The 13,545-nt window shown below is 36.2% G+C and overlaps 1 protein-coding gene across 1 annotated transcript in view; it reads right to left on the bottom strand.

Annotated features, from left to right (window-relative positions):
- Window positions 1-1,252: 1,252 nt before the first annotated feature.
- LOC149085231 (glutamate receptor 1-like) overlaps window positions 1,253-13,545 on the bottom strand; it is a 113,761-nt gene continuing 101,468 nt past the window's right edge. The window contains exon 15 of the mRNA XM_089233112.1: window positions 1,253-4,167. Within this exon, the coding sequence (XP_089089238.1) occupies window positions 4,087-4,167 (81 nt within the window). The 3' untranslated portion in view covers window positions 1,253-4,086. The remainder of the gene's footprint in view (window positions 4,168-13,545) is intronic.

Genomic DNA, 13,545 nt, shown 5'->3' with positions numbered 1-13,545 from the left:
AACTGCATGCTTACTTGATGAGGTAACAAAAATTGTGTGTGTGTGATGACTATGATATTTTTAAAGATATGTGAACTGAAACTTGCCGTGCAAAGGGTTAAAGTATGGTCACAATTCACGAATGAATGATACATTTCATTTTGAACATTCTGAAAGAACTTTTCAATTTTTACATTTATTTTATAAATTTTTATATTCCCTTTATAGATTTTTATTACTACTTTAAATTTTTTATTTTGCAGCGTTTATTATTTATCATGATACCCTCCCCCCCTCAATTTCGCTTGTGTGGACGGACACCACCGTGGATAGCTTCATTGCCCCCTGGAGGTGGGGGGGTGATATCAATTCACTTTGTTGGGAGAACACTGGTGTACACCTTTTCCCATAATTGTCTAAATAAAGAGAAAAACTGTCACATTTCAGACAGTAAGGTTTTGTCGTACTTTTTATTATCATCTTATGTTTCCTCTTCATAAAACATTAACATTTTTTTTTCATTTTATTTTCCATTTCTATATGTATTTGCTCTAAATATTACAACATCTTGTATTATTTTTGTAGAAAAGAAGTCTCTACAATGAAACATGTCCCGACAGAAATATAATCAAATTAACTTACGTCGATACTAGGCGAATGATTTGCTGAAAAGCATATAAGAAATGCAAGTCAACAACATGGTATTTTCACGATGAATCGAACAGAAACCTTTTCAATTCATTAATATATTTTTTCTCATTCATGTCTGCGTGACTTTAGTTTTGGCGTGAGTTTGAAGGGAAAAAAAATGTTTTTCACTCAATACAAAGTAAGTTGGTTATTTTCGATTTCGGAAAATTTCAATTCTTTCTAGACACGCGATTATACAAGAACGCAAGTAGATACGAAGATTCATGTAGTGAGTTTATTGAATTTCTACATCTGAATATAATTGTTCTCTTTGTGTAGTTATAAATTAAAGTTTTTTTTTCTCGTCTCGAACGCCACAAACTTTATGATAAAACGCATAAAGAATCTTTCCGTGCTGAAAAATACTTTTAATATTAACATGAAACAAGAGCAAAATTGTTCTTCTTTTTGAAGATATTTCTATGTTTAAAAAAAAGCAACATGTCTCTACAATCGTTAAATGACAAAAAATCAAAAATTAAATAGCATCACAAATGTTCGTATATTCATAAAATTTCAAACATTTCATCTCAAACTACAGTGACAATGAAAGATTCAAATTCAACGTCAACAACAAGAAATATTTAAACACTAATGCGGTCATCATTTAATATAAATTGTCATCATCAGAAAAATTTCACAGTTCAACAATGTGTTTTCAATGAACTTAATATTTTCATTTGGTCAACATTACATTGCTAAGATAATGAAATAGTGATTGCATGCAGTGTTATTTTCAACAGTAATTATACATAGCTCTCTACACTATTTTTTTTTATATTGATACAATTTATAAATAAAGACACAAGTGTTGTTTTTCTGTAGATGCTTGTGATAAAAAAAAATTTAAAATAAATTTTGTAAATTTTGAAATGGCATATGATGTTCTGCAACGCTTTTGAAATAAATTGACACTATGATCAGAAGCAGTCTTAATAAAAAATGAAAGATAAACCTAAAAAAGTTTTTTTTGCATATTTTATATCAAATAATATTATTTATTTTTTGAGACATTTAAACGAATTTATCGAAATTAGTAATTTTTAAGGGTTTCTAATCAAGTGAAATTTTTGTGTGGGATGTTGGTCTCATGTATTATTTGTATAACATTTTTGCGTCGTATTTGTTAAGCAAATACTGTATATGTTATCGAATAAGATTAATTTATTGTTTTACAGAAAATTACCTAAAATATTTGTCACTTGCTTTTTTATTGCAAACTTTACAGTTATTGCAGTTTCGTAGTGTACACATGTATTTTTATACAAATTCAGAAAAAAAATATATGTTCGTATCGTATACTGTGAGTTTCACGAAGTGTTCTGAAAAGTACTAAAAATTCGCCAGTTTATTCTAAAACTAAAGTTTAATAAGAAAATATTGTAAGTAAATTGACGTATGATAGTTCTATCCAACATAAATGCATATTTAGTAGAAATATAAAAATTAAAACTTTTCCATATGGTTTTCGGGCAAACAAATATCAACACTGCTGAAATTTGCAATTTCTCTCTTATAAGGAAGGATTTACTTCATAACATTCGACGCGTAATTCACCGAAATACAAGTAATCGAAATTTTTGAGTTTTACCCCTTTTACACGCTAAAATAATTAAAAGAAGTTCTAAAAAGTTAAATCTTACAAGAGAAATATATAAGTCTAAAAGACAATATAACGAGTGCAAAAATCACAATTGATAGGGGTGACCTAAAACATTGGCAAAATCAAGAATTTAAATTACCGGTACCTCGATAAATTTTTTTTTCGACGTTAACGGAAATAAATTTCATCCGGTTTATTAGAAAGAAAAACAAATTTCATTTATTAATTTTTTTCCCGATTACAAATCACATATGAAAGTTTTGATTTTTGTATTTTCCTTAATTACCATTTCACAGGGACCATTTCATATCACTAATACAGCTCAATTTCTCTATTTTCATAGATAATTTTTTTCATATTTTACTTCGATTTCAGAATCAATCTTTGAATCTTTATTCCTTTCAGACACATTCCATGAAACACATTGTATAATATATTAAATTTTTTTGTGCTTTTACACTCGAACACAGCACTTTGAATCATGTTTTGCTACCCAAGGCATTGCTAATAACTATTTGACACATAAATTTAATCAATCATATGAAACGGTTATTCAAATACTAGATAATACATAACATTTTAATGACATCTGTTAATTATTTCGTGCACGACAAAAAACTATGTGAAAATCAGACGCATTGGGTACCAAATCTCTATTATGTAACTAATAGTAAATGCTTATATAGTGAAACTATCAGACACGCGTACGATTATCATATGAGTGCACTGAAATTTTTAACACGTCAGTGTTCAACATCTAAAGGTCGAATAACGTTTTGCTCATACCAGACAATATATCAAAAATTTAAATGTAACGTACAGTCAGTTGGTTTAACAGTAAGCGCATAAAAATTAAATGCACGACACGAAGCACCCAATGAGAAATATTACTTTATTTTAAAAATCTAACGATAACCCCCCCCCCTCTAAAATTTACTGAACTCCGCTAACTGTACTTATGTTTATACTTATGTATATCCACTTTCATTAAAGATATTGCTGTTACGTTTCTCGTATTATATGCTTGTAAGTTTATAATATTGGAGAAATAAAGCAAAGTAACCAAAGTCTGAAAACGTATTTTTTTCACACAGCATACAAATGATTTTCAATACATACTTTAATTAATTTTGAAAAAATTCTTTTTTGAAAATTATTCCAATCCAATCGTTAAATTAAAAAAAATGGTTGAAAATTCAGATTTTTTCGTATATAGACGAACAAATATTCTCATAAATAACATTTATCTACATATTAATGTATGAAACAAATTCTTAGCAGATTTCTCAAACATGAAAGGTAATTAACTAATTCGAAATAGTTGATGATTCTAAGGAATATATATCACTTCGTCTCTTTCTCTATTAAATAGATCTAACGTTGAAATTAAAAAAAAAAATCTCGATTAAGTATGAAATAGCAGTAACTTATTTAACGCAATTAGAATTTAAATTGAATAAAAAGAAAAATGTTTGGACCCAAGGCTTTGCAAAATTCTTGCTTTAATATCATTGTATATAAACCAGAAGCTGATGCTGCATTTCACACGATTCAATATTTCTCTCGAGTTTCGACCACGGTGTTGAATGTTTGCTTTGTATCCGCGTATTTCACGTATATCACAAACATTGATAATGAACTATGCTTTACAGCAGCAGTATGAAGGTTTTGCAATCCATAAAAGCACGAAGCATTAAAGAGGTGGTCCACCAGAATTGCGATATTTGTTTTCTCTTCCACGCGCCAAAATCAGCTAAAGCATAGGCGCTGCGGAGCTAAATACTTGTTGTGAAATTTTGGAAGTTTCACTTAATTCATACTTGAGTATGTGTATTTGCATTGATTTGTTCAGACAATCCATCCACTGTAATCATCTGAGACTCAGGTTGGTAAAACTGAAATATTGGAGAATAAAATGTGAATTCACAATATGTGTGTGAGATGTACATAATTATATATAAAAACATACATAATTATATATAAAAACATACATAATTATATATAAAAACATACATAATTATATATAAAAACATACATAATTATATATAAAAACATACATAATTATATATAAAAACATACATAATTATATATAAAAACATACATAATTATATATAAAAACATACATAATTATAACCGAATCTTGTTAAGTCGAAGTAAAAAATATATATATACAGGGTGGGCAAAAAGTCCGTAGAAACTTTGAAAATTCATAAAAACCGGAAAAATGACCGAAATAAAAAACGGTTTACAGGGTTCACCAATCGATACTTTGACACCAGTATCGATTCGTGAGGGACAATGCAAGGTTATGGTGTCGCAGGGATTTTTTCTCTAACAGGGTTGTTAATAAATGGAATAGCTTACCCCCGGAGGTAGTAAATTGTAACACAATTGACACGTTTAAAAAGAAATACGATGAACATGTTAGGGTAAATCGAGAAGCTATCCATACTCCAAATCGTTTATGTGTCCCACATGACCATCACCACAGGGATAACACATTGCAGGCGAGTCACAAATCCAGCAACGGCAGAGTGCAGCCGGTCCACATACACGGTTTACAACGGTGAACTAGTAGTGGATTAGGAGCGCGCGCTAGTTCTTATAACCGTCTCGTTTGCATATTTCCACCGAAGTCGCTCGTACCAGTGCCACCTATCGGTTGTTTTTTGAGATTTTTCCTGTCTTAAAAAAATTCCCGTGACCTAGCGGTGCTAACCCTGCAAACCGTTTTTTATTTCGGTTATTTTTCGGTTCTTATTCATTTTTAAAATTTCTACGGACTTTTTGCCCACCCTGTATATATATTTCATGTAAACCGAACAAGAAACGGTTTGAGCCGATAAAAGGTATTTTATTTGGCCCAAAGTGAAAAAATCCGTATTACGTGATTCCGCCATAATATACAATGGTATCATTTTTTATCTATTTCACATCCTTATAAAATCTCTTTAATCACATAATCTGCACTCTGCTGTTAAAAAAAAGCATAATATTTCTTGTTCCAAACTGTTTTCAAGAATATGCAACGTATTTCAAGGTGAGTAAAGAGATCTGACTACGTTTTTTGCAAAACGCACCACTGTGGGTCATGACCCCCCCACCCCCCTTGCGTATGTTTCTGATCTCAATATGCGTTCGAAGGGGGGGGGGTGCAGAGCTGACGAAATTTTGCTGACAAGGAGAACAGGATCAGAGTTTCGCTGACAAGGGTTGGGGGGGGGGGGTCAAAAATGGCCAAAAACATGCTGACGTAATACGAATTGCCCCTTAAACGCGGTTCCACTGTAAATTTCAAAACTCATACATTCAGTTTTCCTAGTCATGTAACAATTCAACTTATTGAATTTTGCGCCGATGCATTTGTCTCCAAATCAAAAGAACTACAGTCAAACTCGGTTGTAACGATACCTTGGTTTTAACAGCAATAATTGGCAGTCCGAACTGATTCTCATAGAGAATAATGCGAATGAACCTTACTTTATAACGTTGATGAAAACGCAACAACTTCGGAATCTTGGAAATCTGCAGTTATTAGTCCAGTTTATAAGAATAAAGGCTCCAGGGCAGATCCGAATAATTATCGCCCGATATCGTTAACCGATATATCCTGCAAAATTTTCGAGAGATGCATCGTCAATCAGTTACTTACATTTGCCGACGAGATGGGCTTAATCCCCTCAGTTCAGTTTGGCTTCATTCCTGGCCGCTCCTTACCAGTGCAGCAGTTGATTTGTCATGATATATGGGAGAGTGCTATAGACTCTGGACAAGAGATTGATGTAATTTACGTCGATTTCCAAAAGGCATTTGATAAAGTAGACAGATTGCTACTACTGAGGAAGATAGCTTGCATGGGGTTTCCGGATAAAGTTGTGAGGATAATTCAAGAACTGCTGTCAGACAGAGTTCATCAGGTTCGCGTAGCCAGCGTGATGTCTAGAGAATGTCAGGTGCCAAGCGGAGTTGTCCAGGGATCGGTGTTAGGCCCGATCTTATTTACTTTGTACACTTACGATATTACTCAGGCTGTGTCACCCATCTCTCTATTGCAATTCGCTGATGACGTGAAGTTATTCTCTCCAGTGGAAAACACTAGGGGCCTAAGAATTGCATGCCAACAACTTTTCCAGTGGAGTTGTCAGTATAAGCTACCTATTTCATCATCAAAAAGTGGATCAATGCATTTAGGTAGACGCACCGATCCTGAATATTACCAACTAGGTAATGAAACGTTACAGCAATTGGACACATGCATGGATTTAGGTATTGCAATGAGCCGCATTCTGGATTTCACTGATCATTATCATGGCATAGTCTGCAAAGCTAATAGAATTTCATATATGTTACGTACGGCATACCGTAAGTGTGATGCGCATACGTTGTCATATGCTTTCTGTGTGTACGTTCACCCGACTCTGAAGTTCTGTTCGCAAGTATGGAGCCCTTACAAAATCAAGGACATACAGCTCCTCGAAAAGCCACAGAGGTCGTTTACTAAACGAATACCTGGCATGAGCGCGGTCTATCTTATTGCCAGAGACTTCAATTTCTGGGTTTACACTCACTGGAATGGCGTAGAATCGCTGCAGATCTGAAGATGTGCTACAAACTAGTCCACCAAATTGCTTATCTACCATCGAGAGAGCCTTTCTTTGAGATCATAGACAGGCGAGTTAACCTACGTAGGCATCGCTTCCAAATAAGAATACCAACGGCTAGAAGGGATTGCTTTTTCCACGGATATAGATGCCGTGTGGCAAGAATATGGAACAGTCTTCCATCAGAACTTGTATGTGCCTCCTACGCAAGATTTGCTTCCACTATTGGGGATTTCGACCTGACTCCGTATGCGAAGTGCTTCCCGTACTGACTATTATTATTATTATTTTTTTCTTCCAGTATAAGTGCATTTAATACCTTCTGGGGTTATTGTAGATAAATAAATAAATATAGCGACGCATTTTTTGTCGCTTTTGCTTCCGGTTTTATGGCGTTTTTTCAAGAAATTCCTAGAATCTGAGCTCATCATATTGATTCAATGTTTGAATGGTGGTATATTGATGCCTAACGTTGGGTAAAAGATTTATTGCATGTTTGATGCTTCGACATGTTCATTGGTATGACTCGTATATACGGGATATTATCGTGTTTTTTTTCACGTATAATTGCAACTTTATATTTTTTTGTTGTTTCCAAAATGTCCTGTTTTTTCAACGAAGCTTACATTAATTCCTATTCTTTTATAGAATAAGGGATAAAGATGATTTGCATAATTTATAAATTATATTATGATAATTATAACTATAAAAAATAAATATTCACTTAACATTTAGCAAAGTTAATTTTTTTTGTTTTGGAAATTCTTCTTTAATCACTGCAGGCTTGATGTAGCACTATAAAGTATATCTTGCCAAGGGTTATTTATGAACAACATTTGGCAATTTCACCGACGTCTCGCAAAAATTTTAGCAGGAATTGGCGATATCCTGTATGTATGATGTCAACTTACCATTTTTTTTGTTGATCAAATATGTTCACCATTATCATAATAAAATAAAAACTTCATGCACAGTATTTTGATTGTGTCTGATTATATTTTTCGTCAAAAAATGTATGGAAAACGCTACGCTCAGTTGTAACGACAGCTTGGTTATAACGACAAAATTTTGCAGAAGCAAGTTTGATTGTACTTGTAATATACAGGGTGTCCTGTAAGTCGTGATGCAGCCTTTATCTCATCAACCGTTCGGCATAGAGGTATGGTTTCAATGTGAAAAAATGTTCAAAATGTACCAGTTTCGAGAGTGAAAATACAGTGTGTCACATAACAAAAAGTCTAAATTTTTATATGGTCCCCACCCTGCCCTCTTACGATTTTAGTAAAGATTAAAGATTCAAATATGCTCGTTGAAAAAATCGGACAATAGTGTGAAAAAAAGTCAGAATAGTCAAAAATGCATGAACACATGGGTAATAGGGTCACAGTACGTTGGTGGTTCGTCGAGTTGTTTCACACATTTTACTGGTCCTTAGGTTCAGAAAAGTAAAGAAATTCTGTGCTACAGGACTCTTTTTATTGTTAGTGATTCATTTTATCTAGATATAAGCTGTGACTTATAATTACACAGTGATAAAATGTTAACACTGGTATATTTCTGTGAAACAAAAAACTTTAATGCTTCTAAGTGAAATATTCACTGAGATATTTCAATTCAAAATTCTGAAAAAAGTTGGGATAGAACAGCATAAACGGACAAAGCTTTAACGGACAATCATTTATGCTGTTCTTTCCCCAACTCTTTTCCCATTTTAATTCATTATATCTCTGCTAAAATTGCACTTAGAGACATGCAATTTTTTTGTTGACCTCCAGAGAAAAAGCGCAAATTTTTTTTAAATTGCAAGATGAAGGACAGGAGGACCGTATAAAAATCCAGATTTTTTTTACTTTATGACAAACCGTATTTTCACTCTCCGAACTTGTACAGAGTGATTTCTGAACACATTTTTAAGATTAGAACCATACCACCACGACGAATGAGATAAAAGCCTCATTAGGACTTACGGGACACCCTGTATACACCGAGATTCATTTATATGACATAAAAATGTCTAAATTACACCTATAACATTCCCCTCATTATGCAGTTGGAAAAGATAAGTATCGATAGATTGCTAATCTTGATTGCAATTAATCACATTTGAATATATTGTGTGAAAACTACGAGAGTTTGTTGGGTATAATCTTTGCATTTTATTAAGCTTATCCTAGGCATCCTGCACACTGGAATATAGTAACGGTATCATTGCCACAAACGAAGTCATTGTTTGCCGAATACTAAAGCTTTAGTTCTTTACTTAGCCAAAAGATTAAGGCCATTCTTTAATGGTGTCCGCTTCCACATTCATCGCCCACACGCAAAGTAATCGGCAATTTGCTTTGCTCGTTATTTTAAGCGAGAACATTCGCTTGAGTTTACTTAAGGTATTATTGCTTTCGCGATGAAGGAGTAGTAATCTTTATGTCAAATATAAACCAAGTAGTGTAAGGTAACAGAAATATACCAGTGTTAATATTTTATCACTGTGTAATTATAAGTCACAGCTTATATCTAGATAAAATCAATCACTAACAATAAAAAGAGTCCTGTAGCACAGAGTTTCTTTACTTTTCTGAAAGGATCAGTAAAATGTGTGAAACAACTCGACACACCACCAACGTACTGTGACTCTATCACCCATGTGTTCATGTATTTTTGACCATTCTGACTTTTTTTCCACATTATTGTCCTGTTTTTTCAACGAGCATATTTGAATCTTTAATCTCTACTAAAATCGTGAGTTTTCATAATTTATTATGCCTATTCATCTCACATATCTGTTATGTTGAACATATTTTTTTCCGTAATTTACATTTCAGTTCACTGGGATTTACATTAGCTCTTCGTCCCCCCCCCCCTGCTTTTAAACAGTATTGGCAACAACTGGTGATTTTGCGCGTTTATGACAACGTTTTTGGTGACAATTGGTATGTTTCGTATGTTTTCAATAGAGACGGAAGTTCAGGCAAAATGCCATAAATGCCTGTTTTGCCTATTTTCAAACTTTTTTGGTAAAAATGCCTTTTTTCGAATTTTCGTGCCATAAATGTGTGTGTGTGCCTATTTAAACATAGTTATTGTATATATATATACATAAACTGAAGAGCCAAAAAAACTGGTACAGGCATGCGAATGCAAATAAAGAGATATGGAACCAATCAGAGTACGGCGCTGCGGTCGGCAACGCCTATATAACACAACAAGTGTCTGGCATAGTTGTTAGATCGGTTACTGCTGCTACAATGGCAGGCTATCGAGATTTAAGTGAGTTTGAACGTGTTGTTATAGTCGGCGCACGAGAGATGGGACATAGCATCTCCGAGGTAGCGATGAAATTTGGGTTTTCACGTACGACCATTTCACGAGTGTACCGTGAATATAGGGAATCCGGTAAAAAATTAAATCTACGACATCGCTGCGGCCGGAAAAAGATCATGCAAGAACGGGAAGAACGACGACTGACGAGAATCATTAAACGTGACAGACGTGCAACCCTTCCGCAAATTGCTGCAGATTTCAATGCTGGGCCATCAAAAAGGGTCAGCGTGCGAACCATTCAACGAAACATCATCGATATGGGCTTTCGGAGCCGAAGGCCCACTCGTGTACCCTTGATGACTGCACGACACAAAGCTTTACGCCTCGCCTGGGCCCGACAACACCGACATTGGACTGTTGAGGACTGGGAACACGTTGCCCGGTCTGACGAGTCTCGGTTCCAATTGCTTCGAGCTGATGGACGTGTACGGGTATGGAGACAACCTCATGAATCCATGGACCCTACATGTCAACAGGGGACTGTTCAAGCTGGTGGAGGCTCTGTGATGGTATGGGGCGTGTTCAGTTGGCGTGATATGGGACCCCTGATACGTCTAGATACGACTCTGACAGGTGACAGGTACGTAAGCATCCTGTCTGATCACCTGCACCCATTCATGTCCATTGTGCATTCCGACGGACTCGGACAATTTCAGCAGGACAATGCGACACCCCACACGTCCAGAATTGCTACAAAGTGGCTCCAGGAACACTCTTCTGACTTTAGACACTTTCGCTGGCCACCAAAATCCCCAGACATGAACATTATTGAACATATCTGGGATGCCTTGCAACGTGCTGTTCAGAAGAGATATCCACCCCCTCTTACTCCTACGGATTTACGGACAGCCCTGCAGGATTCATGGTGTCAATTACCTCCAGCACTACTTCAGACATTAGTCGAGTCCATGCCACGTCGTGTTGCGACACTTCTGCGTGCTCGCGGGGGCCCTACAAGATATTAGGTAGGTGTGCCAGTTTTTTTGGCTTTTCAGTGTATATAGCTGACCGATGACTGTCCCAAGAGGTGATCAATTGACGTCATGGCTCACACATACGGGGTAGGAGCATACAGGGCTATGAGGCCCATGTTGTTTTGATTTTTTTATATTTTTATTTTTTACAAAATAAATGCACTGTAAACAACCACGGCTATTTATTTCACATGCATATACACTGGTGTAAGAAATTAAGAGAATTTGAAGACCTGGTCGATTATCTCTAGAACTATTGTACCGATTTTAATGAAATTCGATATGTACATACATTGATACAATACAAAACAAATAACCATTCAATAATTGTAATACACACGTATGATCGTGCGTAACACTCGTTGGAGTCGGAAGGTATGAAACAGCGGTTGCAGGATAAACAAAAAAAAAAGGGTTAATAGGGGGTATGGTCCCCCCTTACAGATATACAGGTCTCGCGGCGTGATTTCATACTTGAAATAAGACAGTTTATCATTTCCTGTGGCAATTGGTCCCACTCGTTCAGCAAACGCTGTTTTCATTCCCTGGATGGTTCCCGGAGGGGGTTTGCGAGTTGCAATTGCCCTCCCCAGAGCGTCCCAGACATGCTCTATAGGGTTAAGGTCTGGAGATCTGGCTGGCCAATTCATCCGGCGAATATCCTCACTCTGTAGAAAATCATCGAGCAGAAGAGCTCTATGTGGCCTCGCGTTATCGTCCATTAAAATGAACTCAGGGCCAACTGCACCCCTGAAAAGGCGACCATAGGGCTCCAAGACCTCATCCCTATACCTCACACCAGTCACAGTGCCTCTTTCAAAGACATGGAGAGGTGTGCGGCCATCCAACATGATGCCTGCCCAGACCATTAAACCTCCTCCGCCATAATGGTCGATTTCGCGGACATTGGAGGGTAGGTAGCGGGTCCCTGGTTCTCTCCATATGAACGTACGGCGAGAATCGGTGCTGAGGCTGAACCGAGACTCATCAGTGAAGAGAACGGTCGCCCATTGATCCATACTCCAATCTCTATGCTCTCTTCACCATGATAAACGGATTCTCCTGTCCGTAGAAGTGAGCGGGACGCAAACAGCAGGTCTTCTTGCAAACAACCCTCTCTCATGAAGTCTTTTGGAAACAGTCACCCTTGATACACGGGCTCCTGTGGCTGCATACAAGTCACGAGAGAGCTGACAAGCTGTAGCACTCCTGTTACGCCTCACTATAATCGACAAATGGCGATCTTCTCTGGCCGTCGTTGCTCTTGGACGACCTTGCCCAGGCTTTCTCTCGATGGATTCGGTATCCTGGAACTGTTTCCATAAGTTACACACGACGCTGGGCGTTAAATTGAACTCTCTACAAATCTGGACTTGAGATTGGCCTGCTTCTAGCCTCCCCACAATTCGCCCCCTCATTCCATCATCTAAACGTTGGTGGTTACTCATTTTTACTGTTACAATTTCAAATTAACCGATTGCTGCAAAATAACACCAACAAATTCGCCGAGGTGTGCTAGCGAACGAAATGCGTCTTAACTTACGCGCGCTTATAAAGCCTGTTTCTCTACTGGCTCCGCCTACACACACGTGTACGTTTACGTATTTGACGTACAAGATTTGCATTTTTGTCTAGAAGCAGTGGTTTTACATTCAGTTCAGTTCTTTCCATGAAATTCGATAAAATATGCAAATTCTCTTAATTTATTTCACCAGTGTATTTTCAGTATTCGATTAAATTGACCAGAGTCGCCTTCAGGGGTGTAGGACAGATGCGGCCACACAGGGCCCCGAGCTTGAAGGAGTCTCGCATGTGTGGAAATATAAAAAAGTTAATGTTTTTTACTACAATATAGAACAAGGTAGTTATATGTTTCAACTATAGAAATGATAATGATTATTCCAAATAATACAAGTGAACGAGAATTATTCGCAAATCGAAGGAATCCCACAGATCATTTTCTCTACGGGCTCCGCGTCTTGTACTTGCAGCCCTGTAATTAACCTAATCCTGAGGGTCTATTAATATTTTATTTTGGGCTTGAAATCAGTTTAGCTTGGATAATAATGCGGTTATAGCAAACCATAATTAAAGCAGTAGAGGAATTAAATGCAACCAATTTTTCAGCTAGTTTTTGAACTCTTAACACCTTAGTTTTAGATATTTTCTTCTTTCTTCCATAAAGTATAAATGCCTTTTTTTAGTGCCTATTTTAGGCATTTTTAATGAATTTTTGCCTGCCTATTTGGACTGTTTTTAGTGCCTAAACTTCCATGCTCTATTTGTCAAATTTAAAAAATAATAATTTTTGTCTTCTATGAATGAAATTTGGTGATTCAGTTACTGTATAAATTACACGATTACGTTTACTGCGATT

This window comes from Pholcus phalangioides, unplaced genomic scaffold (assembly GCF_987345545.1).
Source record: "Pholcus phalangioides strain wild (caught in Gottingen) unplaced genomic scaffold, Ppha-v1.0 ptg000007l_1, whole genome shotgun sequence".
In the NCBI taxonomy this organism is placed as follows: Eukaryota; Metazoa; Arthropoda; class Arachnida; order Araneae; family Pholcidae; genus Pholcus; species Pholcus phalangioides.
Note: the sequence above shows the minus strand (reverse complement) of the source record. Positions and strands in the feature narration are given on the sequence as shown.